Here is a 19,983-nt window from a genome sequence, read left to right on the forward strand (position 1 = left end):
GGGGCCATTATTTCTTCAAATAAACTCTGTCCTTTTCTTCTTTTGGAATTCCCATTGTGCATGTGCTGGTCTGCTTAATAGAATTTCTCAACCCCCTTAATCTCCCTTTCCTTTCCCTCCTTCTTTTGCTCTGTTGACTCAGTGATTTCCAACAGCCTGTCTCCTTCATGCTCCCCCTTGTTTCGTTGGACTGGTCGAGTCTGCTGTTGAATACTCCTGATGAATTATTCAGTTCAGTTACTGTATTTTTTAACTCTAGAGTTTGTGTTTGATTCTTTTTATAAATTCTCTTTCTTGGTGTTGTATTTTTTTTCATGCATTATTTACCTGTTTCTGTTTAATAGTTTATCTGTACTCTTAGCTCATCAAGCATCATTATGATAATTATTCTCATTTCTTTGTCAGGCAGCTCATAGATCTGCATTTCTTTTGGATCTAATTCTGAAATTTTATGTCATTATTTTGGGCCATGTTTCCTTGTTTCTTTGTATAGTTTATCAGTTATTTCTTGTTGTTCTGATGTTTAGACATTTTAAAAAACATCAACTTGTTTCAGTCTTTGCACGTGAACTTTGTGTAGGGAAGGCCTCACCAGTTAGCCTGGCTGGAGGTTCCAGGACCTCTCAAGCCTTATTTGACCTTGCTCTCCCTGTCACCAGATGGTGGAACTGCTGCTTTAACATTCTGCATGTTCTGTTTTCAGTGGCTTCAAACTCTGGTGCAAACCTCATCAGTATAAATCAAGTGGGACGGAAACCAGTGCCTCAGGCAGACCCCAGACAGACCAGAACTTTGGGCACACAATCCCTTCTTTCATATCTGTCCCAAGGAAGGACCTTCATTACGGGGGTGGGGTCCTCCAGTTGTTCTGTACTCCACCACGTAGAGGTAGGGGTACAATAGGTGTCCCAAATACGGAGAATTTTGATACTTCTTGTACTGGAATAACTTCCTTTTGGTTTGGTTTGGTTTGGTACCAGGGATTGAACCCAGGAGTGCTTAATCGCTGAGCCACACCTCCCAGCCCTTCTTATTCTTTGAGACGGAGTCTCACTAGGTTGCTGAGACTGGCCTCAAACTTGTGCTCCTCCTGACTCAGCCTCTCCAGCAGCTGGGATTACAAGGCACACAATGACGCTAGCGTCTGGGATGCTTGGTGGCATTCCCCTCCCAGGGCTCCGCGGGGCCTTCCTGCAGCTTCTGCGGGTCCCCAACCAGCCCCCCCCCCTCCCCGCACATCTCAGGATCCCCAGGCACTCCAGAGCAGACCTCCCCGTAAATTCCTGCAGTACAGAGCTGCCCAGGCAGCCTCCCAGCTGCGCCCTCAACTGCCATGAGTGACCTTCACTCTTGTCACCTCTTGGCACTGACTTCTTGTCACTAGTTGATCATTCTTTTAAGCTTTCCCTTCCCAAATGCCTTCGAAGTTTACACCCCCTGACTTCATCTTGATTAAAACAACCAGCTGTAAACTTGTGGAGTGGCCGTGGCTAGAGGCCCAGATGTTCAGAGGGGTGGCCTCACAGTGACCGCCACTTTCCACAGCATGGTAAACGAATTTCTGGGATGAAAGTGTCTTCAAACTCTAGTCTGTCTTTCCAGGTTGGACTATTTACAGGTCTCTGTATCAGTAGATTCATTGCAGCGTGTGCTGTGTCCTGTTCATAAATGTCCTACCCTAGTCTTTTTTTTTTTTTTTTTTTTTTTGTACCAGGGATTGAATCCAGGGGCTCTTAACTCCAAGCCACATCCCAGCTCTTTTTATTTTTTGAGGGAGGGTCTCACTGAGTTGTTGAGGCTGGTCTTAAACTTGGGATCCTCCTGCCTCAGCCTCCCAGTCCCTGGGGTTGCAGGTGTGCGTTCTGCGCCTGGCTCGCCCTTTTTTTTCTTTCTTTCCTGGTTTTGTTTGTTCCTTTCCAGCTTTCTTTGAACACCCGCAGGGGGGACTGTAGGTGGGTGCAGTGGGGACTGTAGGTGGGCGCAGTGGGGACTGTAGGTGGGCGCAGTGGGGACTGTGGGGTGGGTGCAGTGGGGCCCACAGCAGGGAGCCGGTGGCCCCGTGCTGACCTTGCCCGTGGTCTGCGGCAGGCCTCGTGGAGGAGCCAAGTGAGGCGAAGCCCCCCCGCCCTGCCCGCGGGCCACAGGCGTCCTCAGGAGAAGCAGAGGCTCTCAGGAAAGCAGTCGGGGACCACTTCTGCCTCTGTTACGGTAAAGCCCGCCTCAAGCACAAGCCCTCTGGTCACTAAGGGACAGGGTGTGACAGCCACCAGCATGGCTCCCAGGGCGTTGTGGGCATTTTAAACCCACCTTCTAATCAGGTCCAGGCTGAGTGTCCTTCGGCAGCATCTGTCTCGATCCAGCCCCTCTGTGCTGACCGGGCTTCCTGTCCTGGTCCCCTCGCAGAGTCCCCAGCAAGACTGGGTCCAGGGCCCCTCTCCCCTCAGCTGTCTCTGCACCTCCTGTGCCCCCCAGGGACTTTAGGACAGCCCAGCAGTGCCTGTGGGAGGCCCTGGGCTCAGCCCCAGCACACAGGGAGAACTCTCAGCAGGCGCCCCCGCGGCTCACCTCCGTGACCCCCACCAGCACCCCAGGGCCTCATTCCTCCTCCCAAGACCTCAGCATGTCTGTCCCCTGCAGGGGTCTGGACATTCGACTTTGGGGTCCTCCAGGTGACATCTCTTTGAGGAATGGGGCTTTATGCCTGGGGGCTTACCGCCCCTTCGGAGTCTGATACCACCCCAGCTGGGCGCCTCCCGGAGGTGAAGGCTGAGGGTAAAGCACGCGGGAGGGAGAGGGACAGGGGCTTTCTGCTTTCCATGTGTGGTCAAAGCCAGAGCCACCAGCTGGGCTTGCTGGACTTACCAATTCCAGCCGTGGGTATCGTCCTCACGCCGTCCACGGCTTGCCCTCTAGGGAAGGCGCTGGGGACCACAGCGATGGTGCCTGTCCCCTACGAGCAGATGCTGCGCGACCAGGCGGCTGTGGAGGTGCAGGGCCTCCCAGAGGGGCTCGCCTTTCAGCACCCCGAGAATTATGACCTCGCCACCCTCAAGCGCATCCTGGAGGACAGAGCGGGGATCTCGTTCATCATACACAGGTGACCCGCCCGTGCCCTCCCCGCGGTGCGCTTAGAGCTGCCTGGATGGCTTCGCTGACTGGCTGTTGAGTGTCCTGTGGCCCTGACGAGGGGACCGTCCGCGGTGCGACGTGCTGGTGTGCTGCGGTCGGGTAACCGGTGTTGGTTTTCTTGCAGACCTTTCCTAGGTCCCGAGAGCCAGCTGGGTAAGTGACAGCTACTGTGCCTCGGCTTGGCTGCACCGACCGGCCGAGCACCTTCTGCTTCTCCTTAAAACTCGCACTTGGGCACATCTTGTGCTTCCTCCTCGGCAAGCAGGGTCAGGGCGCCGTCTGTAGGGACTTGAGCTTAGAGAAGGACATGTGCAGCCAGGAGAGCTGTGACCCTGCCCCCAGGCCCCCAACTTGCCACCCCAGAGGGTGGTAAGGCCACCTCTTCCCCGTCCACAGAAGCGTGTGGCACAGACACCCCCATATTGGGACGCTGGCACTGCTGGCTTCCGGAGGGGACCAAGGTGTGCTGCTGTGGTCCAGAGGAGTGTGACCACCTAGCCAAGCCAGGGATGGCCTCTGTGCTGTCAGGACCGCTGCAGGGGGCCCAGGCCCAGGAGGGGCTGGAGAGGAGCTGGCCCTGGCCCTGGCCCTGGCCCTGGCCCCCGCGATAAGCAGGGGCTGCACAGGTCGGTTCTCAAGGGAAGCCACCCACAGAACAGCTGGAAAGCTGTGTGGGTGCCCAGCACCCACTGGCATCAGGCCCCGCACGGCTCCTCGGCCTCAGGCTGAAGAGGGGACCCTGCACCCGAGCAGCTTCAGGCCGCGTTTGGCCACCTCCCAGTTCCTCACGCTGTCCTTCCAGGGTGTAGTCGGAGCCTTTGACCTGGGGCTGTCACGGAGGACCAGGACTGAAAAGGGCGCCACGTGGCCTCCACCAAGGCAGGACAGGCCAGCCAGGCTGGCTCGGCTCCCCTGAGCCATGGACAGCATGTCGGGGCCATCGTGCGTTCTGCTAGCTCGTGCTAGAGCAGGGCTGGACCAGGGGTGGCAGGTGACCAAGTGACCAGCCTCCCGGGCAGCTCAGATCTTCATTGCAGGACAGAGCTTAGTGGCTGGGTGCTGTAAGCCCCTTCACGTGCATAGGGTGCACTGGGGTCCGTGAGGGGCGGTGCCAGGACCCCCTGCCAGAGCAGCCCTGCAGAAGCTCAGCTCTTCCCCAAGGAAGTGTCTGCAGAGAACCCCCTGGTGCTCACGGCCACCCTGGGTGGTGCAGGTGGTGGCTGTGCTGTGACGACCCAAGTCTGGGCCTGTCTGGTGCCGACTCCACAGCGGTGGGTCTGGAGCCTGTGGCCTCGAGGGCCGAATGTGATCAGCCTCCACAACCACCATTTTCCCCAGGAGGCAAAGGGGAAGTTCAGGGCCTCGTCGGAGGCACCCTCTGCCACTGGGTGCCGAGGCCAGCCCATCTGTCCCTCTCGCCCAGAGCCTCTGCCCAAGTCCATGACCCTGGACACAGGGTCTGACCTGAGGGGGCCTCCTCCCCCGCCACCCTCCCACGATGACTTGAGCCTGGAATGTTCTGTTCTCTTGCATTTGCTTTGATAGGACTGTTTTTGGTTTTTTTTTTTTGTTTTTTTTTAATATTATTAGGACACAATACCTTCTTTTTTTTTTTTTTTAAATATTTATTTTATTTTAGTTATTGGCGAACACAACATCTTTGTTGGTATGTGGTGCGAGGATCGAACCCGGGCCGCACGCGTGCCAGGCGAGCGTGCTACCGCTTGAGCCACATCCCCAGCCCCACAATACCTTCTTAAAATTTTTTTTTAGTTGTAGATGTACACAGACCTTTATTTTGTTTTATTTTCTTTTTGTGGTGCTGAGGCTCGAATCCAGGGCCTCACACTTACTAGGCAAGTGCTCTACACTCAGCCCCAGCCCCGTGTCTTTTTTAAATATTTATTTTTCAGTTATCGTGGACACATGCCTTTATTTTACTTTATGTGGTGCTGAGGATCAAACCCAGTGCCCTACACATGTGAGGCAAGTGCCCACCACTGAGCCCCAGCCCAGCCCAAGTGACAGAGCTCTGAACGCTGGTCACAGTTCCAGGGCTGAGAGGGACCAGGGGACCTTTTTATTCTTGCACAGGTGCCCATGGGATGGTAGCAGACTCTGAGAGAACAGTACTGTCACCAAAGGAAAGGTAAGGGACAAATGGCACCCATATACAGCCACAAAGTGGTAACTTTTTAGAAGTCATAACATTTCCAGTCCAATACAAAGGGCTGTGTCGCTAGTTTATTCTGAGTGGTTTCATCCAGGCTACGTAACGGGCACCTCTGACTCTGCAGCGGGTCACCAGCACGTTGGTGTTAAGGCAGTTCTGCATTCAGGGTCGGTCGGACCTAGGGGCTGGGGATCCAGGGCGCTGGGGCTCTGTGGGCCCAGGAGCCTGTGGCCAGTCCTCACGTGGCCTGTCTTGACCAGACCCCTTCTCCTTTCAGCTGTGGCGCCATCAGTGTGAAAACTGAACCCATGGACGATTCTGGTAGGTCTTCAGAATCAGGTGTGACCACTGGACTCTCTTTGGTTTTACTTTAAAAAGAGGAGGGGGCTGGACACTCATCAGCCTTGACCAAGGCCCTGTTTGAAGGATCCAGGTGGAGTGTCCCTTACTGGACATGCTGGGACCACAGATGTTTCCAACCACAGATGTTTCCAATTTTAGATTTTGTGGGATTTTAGAATATGTGTGTGTGTGTGTGTGTGTGTGTGTGTGTGTGCATTTGTGTCTGTGTGTCTGTGGGTCTGTGTGTGTGCATCTGTGTGTTTGTGTCTGTGTGTGTTTGTTTGTGTCTGTGTGTGTTTGTGTGTGTCTATGTGTGTTTGTGTTTGTGTCTGTGTGTGTTTGTGTGTGTCTATGTGTGTTTGTGTTTGTGTCTGTGTGTGTTTGTGTGTCTATGTGTGTGTCTGTATGTATGTATGTGTGTTTGTGTCTGTGTGTGTGTCTGTGTGTTTGTGTCTGTGTGTTTGTGTGTGTGTTTCTGTGTCTGTGTGTGTTTGTGTGTCTGTGTGTGTCTGTGTTTGTGTCTGTGTGTGTGTCTATGTGTTTGTGTGTCTGTGTGTGTCTGTGTGCGCATGCGCGTGCTGAGAGAGAAGAGACATCTCGGGGACAGGAGCGGAGGTGAAACAGGAAAGGCGCTTCCATTTTAGGAACATCTTTGCGCGTAGCCCAGGTGATTTTACGTGGTGTCTTCGGCACGCCTGTGTTTCGCGTGTTGCCATCACGTGGGGTTGCGTGTGGAATTTGCCACCAGGGAGGTCATGTCAGCGCTCATAATCCTCTGGATTCTGGAGCTTTTCAGAGTTGGATGTTTAACCTGTGATCACATTTGACCCAAATATCTGGAAGAGCGCCTTCGAGGTCAGTAGGCGCCGGCCACTCAGGTGTCCTTGAGCAGGTGTGTCTGGGGACAGAGTCTTATTCTGTCTCTACTTAGATGAAGCCTGAGTGGGGAGTGAGTGGAGCCCTGGGCGGGCGCTGGGAACCCCAGCCTGACCGACCGGGAGCAGCCTCCATTTCTGGAAGCATCTTGTCTGCCTCGCAGGCCTGGCATCTCCAAGTGTTCTGTGACGTAGGAGCACGGAACGTTCTAGTGCCCATGTGTACAGTGGCAGAGCCCCTCTGATGGACGAGGAGATGCCCCCAGCTCCTCAGGAAAAGACAGTCAGCATGAGTTGCAGGAACGTGTTAAAGACAGAAGGGAGACTTGTTAAGAACCCAGGGTTCAGTCCAAGGGAGGGAAGGCACGGGAGCCTGAAACATGGGAGTCAGAAAACTTAGACCAAAATCTCAAAAAAGGGCCAGGCCTGGTGAGCACGCCTGTCATCCCAGGGGCTCGGGAGGCCGAGGCAGGAGGATCACGAGTTCAAAGCCAGCCTGGCAATTTAGTGAAATCCCAAGCAATTCAGTGAGACCCTGTCTCTAAATAAAATGTAAAAAAGCCTGGGGTGTGGCTCAGTGGTCCAGTGCCCTGGGTTCAAACCCTGGTACCCCCAAAATAAATAGAGAAAGAAATAAAGGAGGGGGAGGAGGAGAAAACAGGAGAATGGAGGCCTCAGTGGTTCTAAATGGGAAGTCAGCGCTCCAGCCTCCCCCAGGGGACAGGTGTGTCCCTGAGAGAGACACAGTGGCCAGCATCCCTGGCCAGGCTCCCCGTCTGTCATCACCAAGCGTCCATTCTCCATGAGGGGGCCCTCGTGTCCCATCCACACGTAGCCTGGGCTGAGCTCCCTCTTCACCTGGGTCTGGAAACAGGCATGGGTCCCGCTGGTGGCTGTGAGAGCCTTTGTCATGACAAAGGCCTGAGATCATCAGTTCCTGAGAAGAGACTTATGGGGTGCACAGTTCTGAGGATTTGGGTTCATGATCCATTGGCCCCGTTTCTTGGGCCTGTGGCAAGGCGGCCCGGCGTGGAGTGTGGTGGGGAGACGTGGCTCAACCTGTGGCCAGGAAGCAGGGAACTGGAGGAGGACAGAGCCTGGCCCACGGCCTCCTGGGGCACCACAGGCATCTGAAGGCCTCCCAGGTGGCTCCAGGGCCTCCATCTCCAGTGGCTCCTCTCAGGCCAAGCCTTTGACACTGGGCTTTGGAGGACATTGGAGACCCAAGCGCAGCAGGGGCTCTGGGTGAGGTCAGCGGACGGACATGGAGGGACACAGGCGAGCACAGCGGCTGGGCAGCACTCGGCCAGTCCCAACTTCCGAGCGGGACAGGCTCCTCTGAGATCCAGGAGGACCCGCAGTGGGAGTGGAGCCTGTCGGCTGCGGTGAACGACGTGGCCAGTAGCAGATTCCGGCGAGGGGAGAAGGGGGACGAGAAAGTAGAGACTTTCAGGCACAGATGACAGCTGGGCTCAGGCGGAGCTGAGCGCTGCTCTGCTGGAGAAGCCGGCCTCAGGGTGACGCCAGCCGTCATGTGTGTCTCACCATCAGCTGGGAGATTGACTGTCAAGCGTCACGAAAGCTACAGAGCTAGCAACAGTGGGTGGCTTGTCCCAGCTGTGTGGACAGTCGCAGTGTGCAATGTCCAGAGCTTGTGCGCCTCTCAAGGAAGCCCATTGTTGGAGTTACTGCCACGCGGGCAGATTCAGGAGCAGGGAGCTGGTGAAGCACTGTGGTTGACGAGCAGGAAGTCCCTCTGTTCCCAGGAGCTGTGCCTGAGGTCAAGGTTGGGCTGATGAGACTCCAGCTCAGAGCCTCCTCCTGCAGGCCCTGGACACAGCAGTTTGGCACCCTGCACCCTTGCACAGAGACTTTCCCGGGCACCAAGCATGCCACAGGCACAAGGTCATCCGAGACCCCAGTCTCAGACCTTGCTCCCCACAGTCGGGTCTCCCCAGGCCGAGGGACCCTGGCCCCACCTCTGCTGCCTCCTCCTCCCCACCTGCCTGGACGTGGGCCTCCTTAGTCGAGGCCTCTCCTTGGAGATGTGGTTCGACTGAGCAAATTCTGTTCCCTGTCAGTATCATGTGACTTTCCGCTGAGGGTTCCACCGTGCAGCGAGAGTGGATCTGAGAGCAGGCCTCAGTCTTTCCCCCTGGGATATTTGTGCAAAGGCTACAGTTTTGCATTCACCTCCCTCCTGCCCTCCTCCCTTCCCTTCCTCTCTTGGTTGAATGAGCTTGTTTCTATCAGCATCTCAGACACTCACTGTCAAGCGGGTTTCAGGGCCCTGGGTCAATTAGAAAGGAATTTTTCTTGGCAGCAGAGCTAGAACACACAGGTTTATCGATTGCTTTTATTAGAATTGTCTAATAAAAGTGTCTGATAACTTGGAACTTTAAAAACTTTACTACCGGGGCTGGGGTCGTGGCTCCGTGGCAGAGCACTTGCCTAGCACGTGTGAGGCCCTGGGTTCGATCCTCAGCACCACATGTAAATAAATGAGTAAAACAGAGGTCCATCAACATCTAAAAAATGTATTTAAAAAAGTTTATTACAAATACTGTGCATGTTTGAAATGAAAACCATTCAGGCTAAAATGCCAGCAAGGGAAGAAACACCTTCCCATCACTAGGTTCATGGCTGAAGCTTCAGTAGCAGAAGACAGATTAACACGAGAAAAACACAAAGTTACTCAGCACTAGGAGCCTCCAAAAATGGAGGCCCAACAAATGATGCCGTGTGCCCTCCAGCGAGTCCCCCACAGTGTGGAGTTACCCGGTGGCCTTGACCCCCACCTAACCTTGGGTCTCCTTGCACTCACAGGGATTTCCCTGAAGGCAGAAGCTGTGTCCGTCAAGAAGGAGTCAGAGGACCCCTGCTACTGCCAGCACCACGTGCCAGGTACCGACCCCTGTGTGAGGTGGTGAATCGTAATCGCCCCCTCTGAACGGCAGGCAGAGGAGTGGAGGCCCGTGTTTGCTGACCTAGGACCCAGCGTGCGGCCACGCGGGTGAATAGCCTGACCTCAAAGATGGGCCTGATTTCCCCTAAGTGTACAGCGTGGAGGTGCCTCAGGGCGTTTCGCTTGAGTTCATTGTGAAATATTCTCTGTGTTCCAAAATACTTCCCACTCACCACCCAATCCTCTCTCTCTCTCTCTTTTTTTGATTTTTGGATTGAACCCCAGGACACTTTACCACTGAGTCACATCCCCAGCTCTTTTTATTTTTTTAATTTGGAGACAAGTCTCACTAAGTTGCTGACGCTGGCCTTGAACTTGTGATCCTCCTGAGCCTCTGGGATCACCAGCGTGCACCACCCCACCTGGCCGATGGCTTCTTTTTAAATTTGCATCTCTCCCTTGGTCATTGTTTTCTTTTTCCTTTCAGAAGGTGACTGTTCTTCCACAAGCAATGAAGAAATGGAAACGGGATTACCAATGGAAGGTTAGAAGAATGAAGCATTTTCTCTTTTTTAAAGTCCTCCCTCCCCTTCTCCCTCCCCATCCTCCTTCCCCAGAGAGGTCCCAGGTCCCTTCACACATTTCCCCCAGAGGTGACGTGCCACATACCTACAGTACAGTGCCAAGTCCATGGCTTGTGTTGAGTGCTAGCCTTTCTGTCTTTAGTAAGAATCAGTATAATTTTAGGCCAGTCCTGCTAAAAGAGCCTGAGTTTGGGGAGCTAGTGTCTAATGTCTAGCCAGGTAGGATTTTATCCGTCTTCTGCTCAGGAGGACTCGGGGGGAAGTCCCTTTATAAGATGAGCCCTTAGGAGGGGATCCTATACTGTCCCCTGGACAGTTCCATTTCCCCATGTGGACGATGCATGGAAGACACTCTAGATGCCGGGATCAGCCCCATGTTGCCCAGGGAGACGGGACCATGGGGACACCCGGGGCTCACTAAATAGTGAAGGTCATTTTAGACATTTTCCTTTCCAGAGTCTGCCCAACTGGTCTGTGCAGACACAAACGAGGACCCCAAAGGCCACGTGAAGGTCGAAGGTGAGAAGCCTCGTCGTGGCCACACGTGGTCTTCATTCTTCCCAAAGGGCTTCCGGGGAAGACTGTAGGACACTGAGACGGGGCTTGTCCAGGCAGCCCACCCGGAGCCCCTGGGCACTGTGGACAGCACAGCCAGGCCACGCACTGTGGCACCAGCCCTGGGCAGGGAGGATGGCTGGGGGCCAGGCGCAGGCGAGAGGACGGGGGTTGGGCCTAGTGTCTCGGGGTCAGATTCCTCCAGAGCATGGGGGCTGCTTCCTATCCTGGCCACCGGGACCCCTGCGGTTTCCACTGGGTGACTGTGCTGCTAGCGCATTGGCATTCGGTGTCACCAGGCCCGAGTCGGTCGGCTGGTGACCCAGAGCATCGGCAGGGCCTGCAAGGTGTCCACGTGACCCACGAGCTTCCTACCCACGGGTGCCTTCAGATCCGCTGCCCTCACCATGCTCAACGCCCTGGGTTTCACCCCAACACCTCAAAAGGAAGAAGGGGAACCTCTCCATCACCCCAGACACGCCATGAAGCAGCTGCCCGTTCCCCTGGCCAGCCCCTCATGGCCTCCAGCTCGGGCTCCCTCGCTCTGAACCTCGCTGTCCCAGATTTCCCATGTAAATGTGACTAAGCAGCGTGTCTGTCTGCTGTCACTAATGTCTGTCCTCGGGGTTCATCCACGTGGTACCATGTGTCAAAATTTTTCCCTCCCCCACATTTTTATTTTATTTTTTTAGCTTCTTTCCTTTTTAAGGCTGAAAAATATTTCATTGCATGGATACATCACAGTTGGCCCCCACACCTTTTGGTGGACACGTGGATGTTTTCCTCAATGTACTTTTAAGAACGGAAGGAACAAAATTGAATGTCAAGATCCAAGTCCCACACTTACGTATTTATTCATTATTTTTCATTTTTTTACACTCAATGGGGGCGGAACCCAGGGCTTTGCGCTTGCTAAGCAAGTGCTGACAACTGAGCTGCATCACAGCTCCCAGCACTAACTTAAGTGGGGGCCCGTGGAAAACATTCTCCAGGGCGGCTGTGTGCTAGGCTTTGGCTCTTGGGGACCTCGCAGCTGTCCCTCAAGCACAGGCCTCAGCACGTGCTAGACAGACAGGAGGTACTTGCGGGTTTTTTGTTTTTTTTTTTTAAATAAGAATTAGCCATGCGTTATTTGCTGAATAACTTAGCCCCTATTGAGCATACGTCTGTGGAGGGTTGGAGCACTGGGAAGTCCATCTGTACGTGGGCTCTTGTCCTCTGACAAGGATCATGCTGGTGACTCATGGTCTGTGGAGCCTGATGAGTTGTAAACTAGCTTCTAAGGCAGGTGAGCAGTCAGCTCAGGGAGTCCTTGTTGGGCTGGAGTTGTGGCTCAGTGATGGGGCACCTGCCTGCCTTGAGGCACTGGGTTCAATCTTCAGCACCACATCAAATAAATAAATAAAATAAGGCTATTGTGTCCATCCATCTACAACTTTAAAAAAGTATATTTAAAAAAAAGAGTCAAAATGGCATTATTGTCTATGATTTCTTTCTTAAGGAAACACAAATTCATTCAGTATTACAAATTCTGCAGCTGGTGTTGAAGATCTTAAGATTGTACAGGTGGCAATTCCAGGTAAGGACATTGATCTCACTTTATCATAATTTGTACTGTACCTTCCATTCTGTCTTCACTGTTTTATGACACAGATTAGTCTTTTGGAGCTGTTGATTTTTGCTTATTAGTTCACCCTGACCTCTAAGGAACAACAATTCAGGAATATAAAATAGTGCAGATCACCACACACCAAGTGCACTCCTATTTTGATTACTGGGACTATAGTTTTGCCAGGATAGGGTAGGAACTTCAAGTACCAGCTGTCATTGAATTGGAATTGGCCACAGAGGTGTAATTTATTTACTACCCATCATTAAATAATCTTTTGTTCTAAATGTGTTGAAATATGTATCTGGAAAGATAGCAAAGAATCTAATAAGATAGTTCCTCTAGGGTAAGAAACTGAGAGCTGAGGTAGGGATTTCTATATACTATTTTAAAATCGCATATAATTTAAACCATGTGATTGTTTTAGTTATTTAAAATCAAATAGAATAAAATGTTAACATTGAAAAATAGTTTCTTCTGGTCCTACTATCTCTTATTCCTTTTTCTTGTTGTATTGCTTTGGCTACAGTTTCTACTAGTTAAGATTTCTAATTATTGAAGAGTGGTAGTGAGAGTTCACATTCTTGTCTTGTGTGATATTGAAAATATTCCCTAAAAGTAGTATGGATTGTGTCTATACAGGATTATAGTCTGGAAAATTCTCTATTGTCTGTAGTGACTTTATTTACAAGTTTCCAAAATGCCTGATTACTGGTGAAAGTAAACTGATCAATAAATCAGGTGAAGTGCTAGTGGGCATTTTCTCAGCAGCTTTCTTGGGGGAAAAATATACTAATAACCTTGGATTATTTATTTACTTAATTATTTTTAGATAATGAGAAGGAAAAATTATCAAGCATTGAAAAGACTAAACAGCTACGAGAACAAGTCAATGACCTCTTTAGCCGAAAATTTGGTAAGTTTTTATATCAACTATTTATATGCTTGAAATGCTTCTTTTTAAAAGAATGTCTTATAAGAAATTGATCTGTGAAAAAGCTGTGATCAGAATCAGTCAGTATTCTCTTTTGTTGTTGATGGTGTCTTTTTTTGTGTGCTGGGGATTGGGAACAGGGACCTGTGCACACTGTGCATCGAGCTACATCCCAGCCTGTCAGTGTGTATTTGTAACCAAAGAGCTTTTCCATGTACTACTGGAGAATAAAGTAGCAATAGCTAGTCACCAAGGGTCTCATTCAAGGAGGAGTTTTAAATCCTGACATTAAAGATAAAGAATGGGGGGCTGGGGATGTGGCTCAAGCAGTAGCGCGCTCGCCTGGCATGCGTGCGGCCTGGGTTCGATCCTCAGCACCACATACAAAGAAAGATGTTGTGTCCGCCAAACACTAAAAAATAAATATTAAAAAATTCTCTCTCTCTCTCTCTCCTCTCTCTCTATCTTAAAAAAAATAAAAAAAAAAAGAGTACATGTACTTTACAAGTGCATTTAAAAAAAAACAAATAAAGATAAAGAATGGTGCCAGGCACCTTGGCATATGACTGTAATCCCAGCAACAAGTACTAGGGATGCAGTTTGGTGTTGGAGTGCCCCCAAGTTCAATCCCTAGTACCCCCTACCAAAAAAAAAAAAAAAAAAAAAAAAGAGTAAACATGGTTTGGGAAGAGTAGGTGAGGCTCAGCTTTTTATGTTGCTCATCGTGTCCCAGGTGAAGCGATTGGCGTGGACTTCCCTGTGAAAGTTCCCTACAGGAAAATCACCTTCAACCCGGGCTGCGTGGTGATCGACGGCATGCCCCCGGGTGTGGTGTTCAAAGCCCCCGGCTACTTGGAGATCACCTCTATGAGAAGGATCTTGGAGGCTGCAGACTTCATCAAATTCACAGTCATTAGGTGAGCGAAGTCCCGAGCGTAGCAGGGACTGTGCGGGACCCAAGGGGCAGCCCAGGGAGCTCTGCCCGAGGATGGCCCGGGGGCTGCCGGGATTCCAGGTCAGGTTGGCATCTTGCCACCTGCTCTTTGAGGTGTGAGCACGTGCCAGCCTCCCCGCCCTGGCCTGCAGCCTGCCTCAGCTTCCTACCCTCTGCCCGGGCTACGCAGGCTGATGGGGGCTGCGAGCTCAGTGGCCTTCACACACACTCTCTCTCTCTCTCTCTGCAGACCGCTTCCAGGCCTTGAGCTCAGCAATGGTGAGTGTCTGCGTGAGGGGATGTGCCGTGCCTGGGGTACCCTGGCCCGGTGGCAGAGACTCACGTGGGGCCTTTGGTTTTGGAGGCTGGATCCTTGGATCCGTACTTCACTTTTCCTGGCACAAGCTTCTAGACGCTGGTGCTTAAATTTTTTGTGTGTTTGCAGCCTGGCACATGGGACCCCAGCCCTACTTGCTAAATATTTTTAATGTCCCCTGCAGCCTGGCAAGGAAGTCATGACCTATAGGGTGATCAAGCAGGAGGTGTAGCAATGTTCCCAAGCTCTCCAGTCACTAGGGAGCCTCCTGATTTAAAATTTGAAAACTAGGCTGTGTGTTTAAATGTTCCTATTCCTTAAACTCACCTGGCGGCCAAATGATGTCCTCGCTTTACTGAGGAAACATTTACACACCATCAAGTGGACTCAGTGTCAAGCACCTGCCCAGGCTGTGCAAGGCCCTGGCTTCAGACCCCAGTACCACCCCAAAATCCACTTGTATTTAGGGAATTCCTTCATCCCTCACGTTGACAGCTGAGCTGCTGCTGCTGCTCTCCATCCAGAGCATTCAGAGGCGAGGCTCCACCACTTTGGGTGCATCTCCAGAGTTGTGCAAAGGTCACCACACCCAACATCAGAACATCCCTCTCATCCCTCAGCACATGCGTCCCTCCCACTTTCAGTCATTTCCCCTCTCCATCCCCAGCCCCAAGCCACCAACACTTGATTTCTGTCCTGTAACTTGCTGGGCTTCAATCAGTGAACCCTTCCCTTGTGCCCTCTGGAAGCACCTTGCTGACCTGCCCAGGGCCAGGCTCCTAGATCTAAACACCGACACAGGGAACAGGTGTGCATGCATGAGCCCTGCAAGTCTGGGGCCATCTGGTAAACGGCCTTCTGCACTCACTGCTCCTTACTTCAAAGTTCTCTTGGTGTTCAAATGAGAAAGCATATGTTGAAATGCAAACAAGAAGGCACAGTGGCACGTGCCCCTAATCCCAGCTACTTGGGAGGCTGTAGCAGGAGGATCACAAGATCAAGGTCAGCCTTAGCAATTTAGCAAAACCTTGTATTAAAAAAAAAATGGGCCACTTGTCGTGGGGCACACCTGTGATCCCAGCAATTTAGGAGGGTGAGCAGGAAGATTGCAAATTTGAGGTCAGCCTTAGCAACTTAGCAAGATCCCTTAGCAACTTATCAGGACGTCTGTCTCAAAATAAAAAGAACTGGGGACTCAGCTCAATGTAAATCATCCCTGGTTCAATCCCCAGCACTACAAAAAGGTTAAAATGTAGACATAACACTCCAGTTCATCCTGTTTGAAGCAGATGTAGCAAACATAGCTATACTCTGAACAAAGATTTTGTGTGTGTGGTGCCGGGGAGTGAACCCAGGGTCTCACATGTGCTAAGCCTGCCCTCTACCACAGCTCCGCCCCAGCTCCCTTTTTTTGGCCCATATGCCTTTTTATGTTTTGTTTTGTTTTGTATTTACTGATGGGCAGCCTGCCTTTATTTCATCTGTTTATTTTTACCGGGGTGCTGAGGATCCAGCCCAGTGTCTCACACATGCCAGGCAAGCCCTCCCCGCCCCAGCCCAGCCCCTGACCCTCCCTGACCCAGGCCCAGCCCCAGCCCCAGCCTTGCCACAGCCCCTGACCCAGCCCCTGCCCAGGCCCAGTCCCATCCCAGCCCCTGCCCCAGCCCCTGCCCCAGCCCCAGCCATATCTACCTTTTAAAATGGAAGTTATAGGTCACGGTGCTGCGAGGGGGTGGAACCCGAGGCCGGGTTTCATCCTTAACGCCAAACATAAAGAAAGTTTCACAAAAATCCTTCCCCAGGTTTTCTTGAGACGTGACCCTCCGGCCACAGCGGGCGGTATCCACTGGGCAGCAGTGTGCCCGTCCCCTCTGCAGGGCCATTCCTGCCCCAGCCCCTGTGTCCCTCGGTTCACGATCGTGCTTTGATCCCAGTGGTACCATGAAGTCAAAGGGTGACCTAGTTTTCTTTTTCTCCCGGGTCTCCCCGGAAGTGGGAAAGCGGAAGATCGACCAGGAGGGCCGCGTGTTCCAGGAGAAGTGGGAGCGCGCCTACTTCTTCGTGGAGGAGCAGAGCATCCCCACGTGCCTCATCTGCAAGCAGAGCATGTCGGTGTCCAAGGAGTACAACCTGCGGCGACACTACCAGACCAACCACAGCAAGCACTATGACCAGTACACCGAGCACATGCGCGACCAGAAGCTCCGCGAGCTCAAGAGGGGGCTGCGCAGATACCTCCTGGGCTCCCCCGAGGCTGGCGCCACTGAGCAGAAGCAGGTGCTGCCCGGCGCGGGGCGCCCTGACAGTGCGACCGAGCAGCCCGCCGAGGACGTGGCCGGCAGCTTGTGGGAGAAGCTGCGCGAGAAGCTGCGCTCGTTCGTGGCCTACTCCCTGGCCATCGACGAGATCACGGACATCAACAATACCACCCAGCTGGCCATCTTCATCCGCGGCGTGGACGCGGGCTTCGACGTGTCCGAGGAGCTCCTGGATACAGTGCCCATGACGGGCACCAAGTCCGCCAATGAGGTCTTCTCGCGCGTGGAGAAGAGTCTTAAGAAGTTCAACATCGACTGGTCGAAACTAGTGAGCGTGGCCTCCACGGGCACCCCCGCCATGGTCGATGCCAACAGCGGCCTCATCACCAAACTGAAATCCAAGGTGGCCACGCTGTGCAAGGGCTCGGATCTGAAATCAGTCCGCTGCATCATCCACCCGGAGTCCATCTGTGCCCAGAAGCTAAAGATGGACCACGTCATGGACGTGGTGGTGGACTCGGTGAACTGGGTCTGCTCCCGGGGGCTGAACCACGGCGAGTTCACCACGCTGCTCTACGAGCTGGACAGCCAGTACGGCAGCCTCCTCTACCACACCGGCATTAAGTGGCTCAGCCGCGGGCTGGTGCTCAAGAGGTTCTTTGAGTCTCTGGAGGAAATCGACTCCTTCATGTCCTCCCGAGGGAAGCCGGTGCCCCAGCTGAGCTCCAAAGACTGGATCCGGGACCTGGCCTTCCTGGTGGACGTGACCATGCACCTGAATACCCTGAACGTCTCCCTCCAGGGCCATTCCCAAGTTGTCACGCAGATGTACGACTTGCTGCGCGCCTTCCTGGCCAAACTGTGCCTCTGGGAGACGCACCTAGCCAGGAACAACCTGGCCCACTTCCCCACGCTGAAGTCGGTGGCCAGACACCAAGGCGACGGCCTCAACTATGTCCCCAGGATCGCGGAGCTGAAGACGGAGTTCCAGAAACGATTGTCCGACTTCGAGCGCTACGAGAGCGAGCTGAGGCTCTTCAGCGCCCCGTTCTCCACCGGGATCGAGAGCGTGCACGAGGAGCTGCAGCTGGAGGTGATCGACCTGCAGTGCAACTCGGCGCTGAAGGCCAAGTATGACGAGGTGGGCGTCCCCGAGTTCTACAGGCACCTCTGGAGCAGCTACCCCAGGTACCGCAGCCACTGCGCCAGGGTCCTCTCCATGTTTGGCAGCACCTATGTGTGCGAACAGCTCTTCTCCATCATGAAGCTGAGCAAGACCAAGCACTGCTCCCAGCTGAAGAGCTCGCAGTGGGACCCCGTGCTCCACGTGGCTTCGTGACGAAGGACAGCTGCCGGCCAGGCCTCACGGCAGGAAGCTTAGGATGTCCCTGGATCGAGACTGGAAGAGGAGGACGTGAACTATTAAGCATTTTGATTATTCCAGGTTTTTTTCTTTTCCACTTTGAAATGGAATTGTAATTTGCAGCATCATACCTGTTTGTATGGCATTTTATGCTTCCCTGTAGTTGAGTAAAAGGCAACCAAGTTTTACTGTATTTCTGCTCAGTGACTCCACCGGCCTGGCCTGCTTCACTCAGGAGCCTAAACCACCCCTCCCCCCAGGCACTGTGGTTGGCATCTCCAAGCCTCAGAGAGGCAACAGGTAGAGGAATGGGTGACCTGCTGAGGCTACTTGCATACCCACTGGTCATCCAGCCTGTTTGCATGGTATCCCACATGGCCTGACACATTCCCAGGCATCAGAATGGCTGGTGACCTAATTACAGAGTTTAGCCCTCCTGTGCAGTCTGCATCTGTCAAGCAAGAAAGGTCAGGCTTAAAATGGAAGCTGTCCAAACCAGTGACACCGATAGCCAAGGCAAAATAAGCTGAGCTTTGGAGGTTTTTTTTTTTTTAAAAAAAAAAAAAAGAGAAAAGAAAAAAAGAACTTTATTTTGAATAATTTCAGATTTATGGAAAAGTTTCAAAAATAAAAATAGCATGAAGAACATTCTTGCTCCCACGTTAGCGGCAGCCCACAATGAGCCTCTTGGCCCAGGGCCCCCCCCCCCACTCATCTACAATCGGTGCCTGTCAGCAGGAGGAGTGACTGTGCCTGCACAAACACACATTTTTAACTAAGCCATTTGAGAAAAGGTTACATACATCATTTATCCCTAAATACTTCAGGGAACATTTTCTAAAAATAACAGTGTCCACTTATATAACCATAATTGGGAGACCGAGGTCAGTAGGTTGAACATTGGGGTAGCATTTTATCCAGCTCTCCACGATCCTCCGGGTCCATCTGTTAACCGGGTGACCACCTTTCCTTTACAGCACTTTCCTCCTGGCGTTGACCATCGAAGTCAGTCAGGTAGATAGGTAGGCGTGCATCTGTGTCCAGAGTCTCTATTAATCACTGGAATTAGCGACCCCAAACTCAGAACTCTCCAGATCTGGAGGAAGGCACTTGAGTAAGGGGGGCCCCCAGCCTGACTGCTGCCTGGGGAAGCTGTGCAGATCCGGCTTTGACAGAGACAAGGCAGGAGCTGGAAGGAGAGACCAGGCCCCACACTGTACCTGCTGACAATGGAACTCAGTGCCTGTCCTCCGGGGAAAATGGTCCCACCCGGCTCTTCCTCTTCCACAACTGACACAGGGTGTGACTGGGTGTGCAGGCCCAGAGGCTGACTTCCTGGGGAACGAATGCAGGAAGGACTGGTCTCTACTGGGGGCCAGTGGGAGGCCCAGCTCCTGTGCAGCTGAGCAGATGTTAACCCTGGATCAGGGGTGAGGGCTGAGGCAGGGAAAGATCAACCAACCCTCATTTTTATGGACGGGCAAGAGGCTGAGAGTGGTTGAACGGCTTGCCAAGGTCACACAGCCCTGAGGGAGTCATCAGGATTCAAATCTAAGTCCCAGTGAGGCCCGAGTCTATGTTCTTCATTTCCACGCAGCCACTGAGCCAGACATGGAGACCCAGCGAGTGTCTGTCCTGCAGCCTCTGAGCTCCTCCTCGTCTTCTGTGTGGCTCCCTGGTGGTGAGCCCATCAGAGGACAGAGCGGGAATGGCAGGCTCTGCCTAAGTGTCTTGTGTTAACCCAGTCAAGGGGCTGCCCAAGCCCCAGATTCCCTCTTTACCCTGGAGTGAGTTGGGACGAGCCTGGTTTGGGATACAGTGGCTGTTGACCAGCAATGTCTGTCACTCATGTGACTAAACCAAGGAAGCAACAGAAGGAGAGTGGTTTTCAGTAGCCATGGTGATGGGTGTCTCCAAATGGGAGCTTTGGAGTGACAGGGTCAGGGAGATGGAGAGGGGGGCCCAGCCTAGGACCTGGGGCCTGGATTTGATAGTCTCTGTCAGTT

At 52.8% G+C, this 19,983-nt stretch overlaps 1 protein-coding gene across 4 annotated transcripts in view; it reads left to right on the plus strand.

The window, feature by feature from the left end:
- LOC143385470 (general transcription factor II-I repeat domain-containing protein 2B-like) overlaps nucleotides 1-18,170 on the plus strand; it is a 31,816-nt gene extending 13,646 nt beyond the window's left edge. For 2 of the 4 annotated variants that reach the window (XM_076840956.2, XM_076840953.2), the window contains 13 exons: nucleotides 2,089-2,208; nucleotides 2,914-3,097; nucleotides 3,254-3,282; nucleotides 5,224-5,278; nucleotides 5,580-5,623; nucleotides 9,346-9,423; nucleotides 9,912-9,968; nucleotides 10,465-10,527; nucleotides 12,065-12,142; nucleotides 13,005-13,088; nucleotides 13,840-14,023; nucleotides 14,291-14,319; nucleotides 16,350-18,170. In XM_076840956.2, the coding sequence (XP_076697071.1) occupies nucleotides 2,089-2,208; nucleotides 2,914-3,097; nucleotides 3,254-3,282; nucleotides 5,224-5,278; nucleotides 5,580-5,623; nucleotides 9,346-9,423; nucleotides 9,912-9,968; nucleotides 10,465-10,527; nucleotides 12,065-12,142; nucleotides 13,005-13,088; nucleotides 13,840-14,023; nucleotides 14,291-14,319; nucleotides 16,350-17,953 (2,609 nt within the window). In that variant the 3' untranslated portion in view covers nucleotides 17,954-18,170. The remainder of the gene's footprint in view (nucleotides 1-2,088; nucleotides 2,209-2,913; nucleotides 3,098-3,253; nucleotides 3,283-5,223; nucleotides 5,279-5,579; nucleotides 5,624-9,345; nucleotides 9,424-9,911; nucleotides 9,969-10,464; nucleotides 10,528-12,064; nucleotides 12,143-13,004; nucleotides 13,089-13,839; nucleotides 14,024-14,290; nucleotides 14,320-16,349) is intronic. The other 2 variants (XM_076840954.2, XM_076840955.2) reach the window with 2 other exon arrangements.
- Nucleotides 18,171-19,983: the final 1,813 nt, after the last annotated feature.

This window comes from Callospermophilus lateralis, chromosome 19 (genome assembly GCF_048772815.1).
Source record: "Callospermophilus lateralis isolate mCalLat2 chromosome 19, mCalLat2.hap1, whole genome shotgun sequence".
NCBI lineage: Eukaryota > Metazoa > Chordata > Mammalia > Rodentia > Sciuridae > Callospermophilus > Callospermophilus lateralis.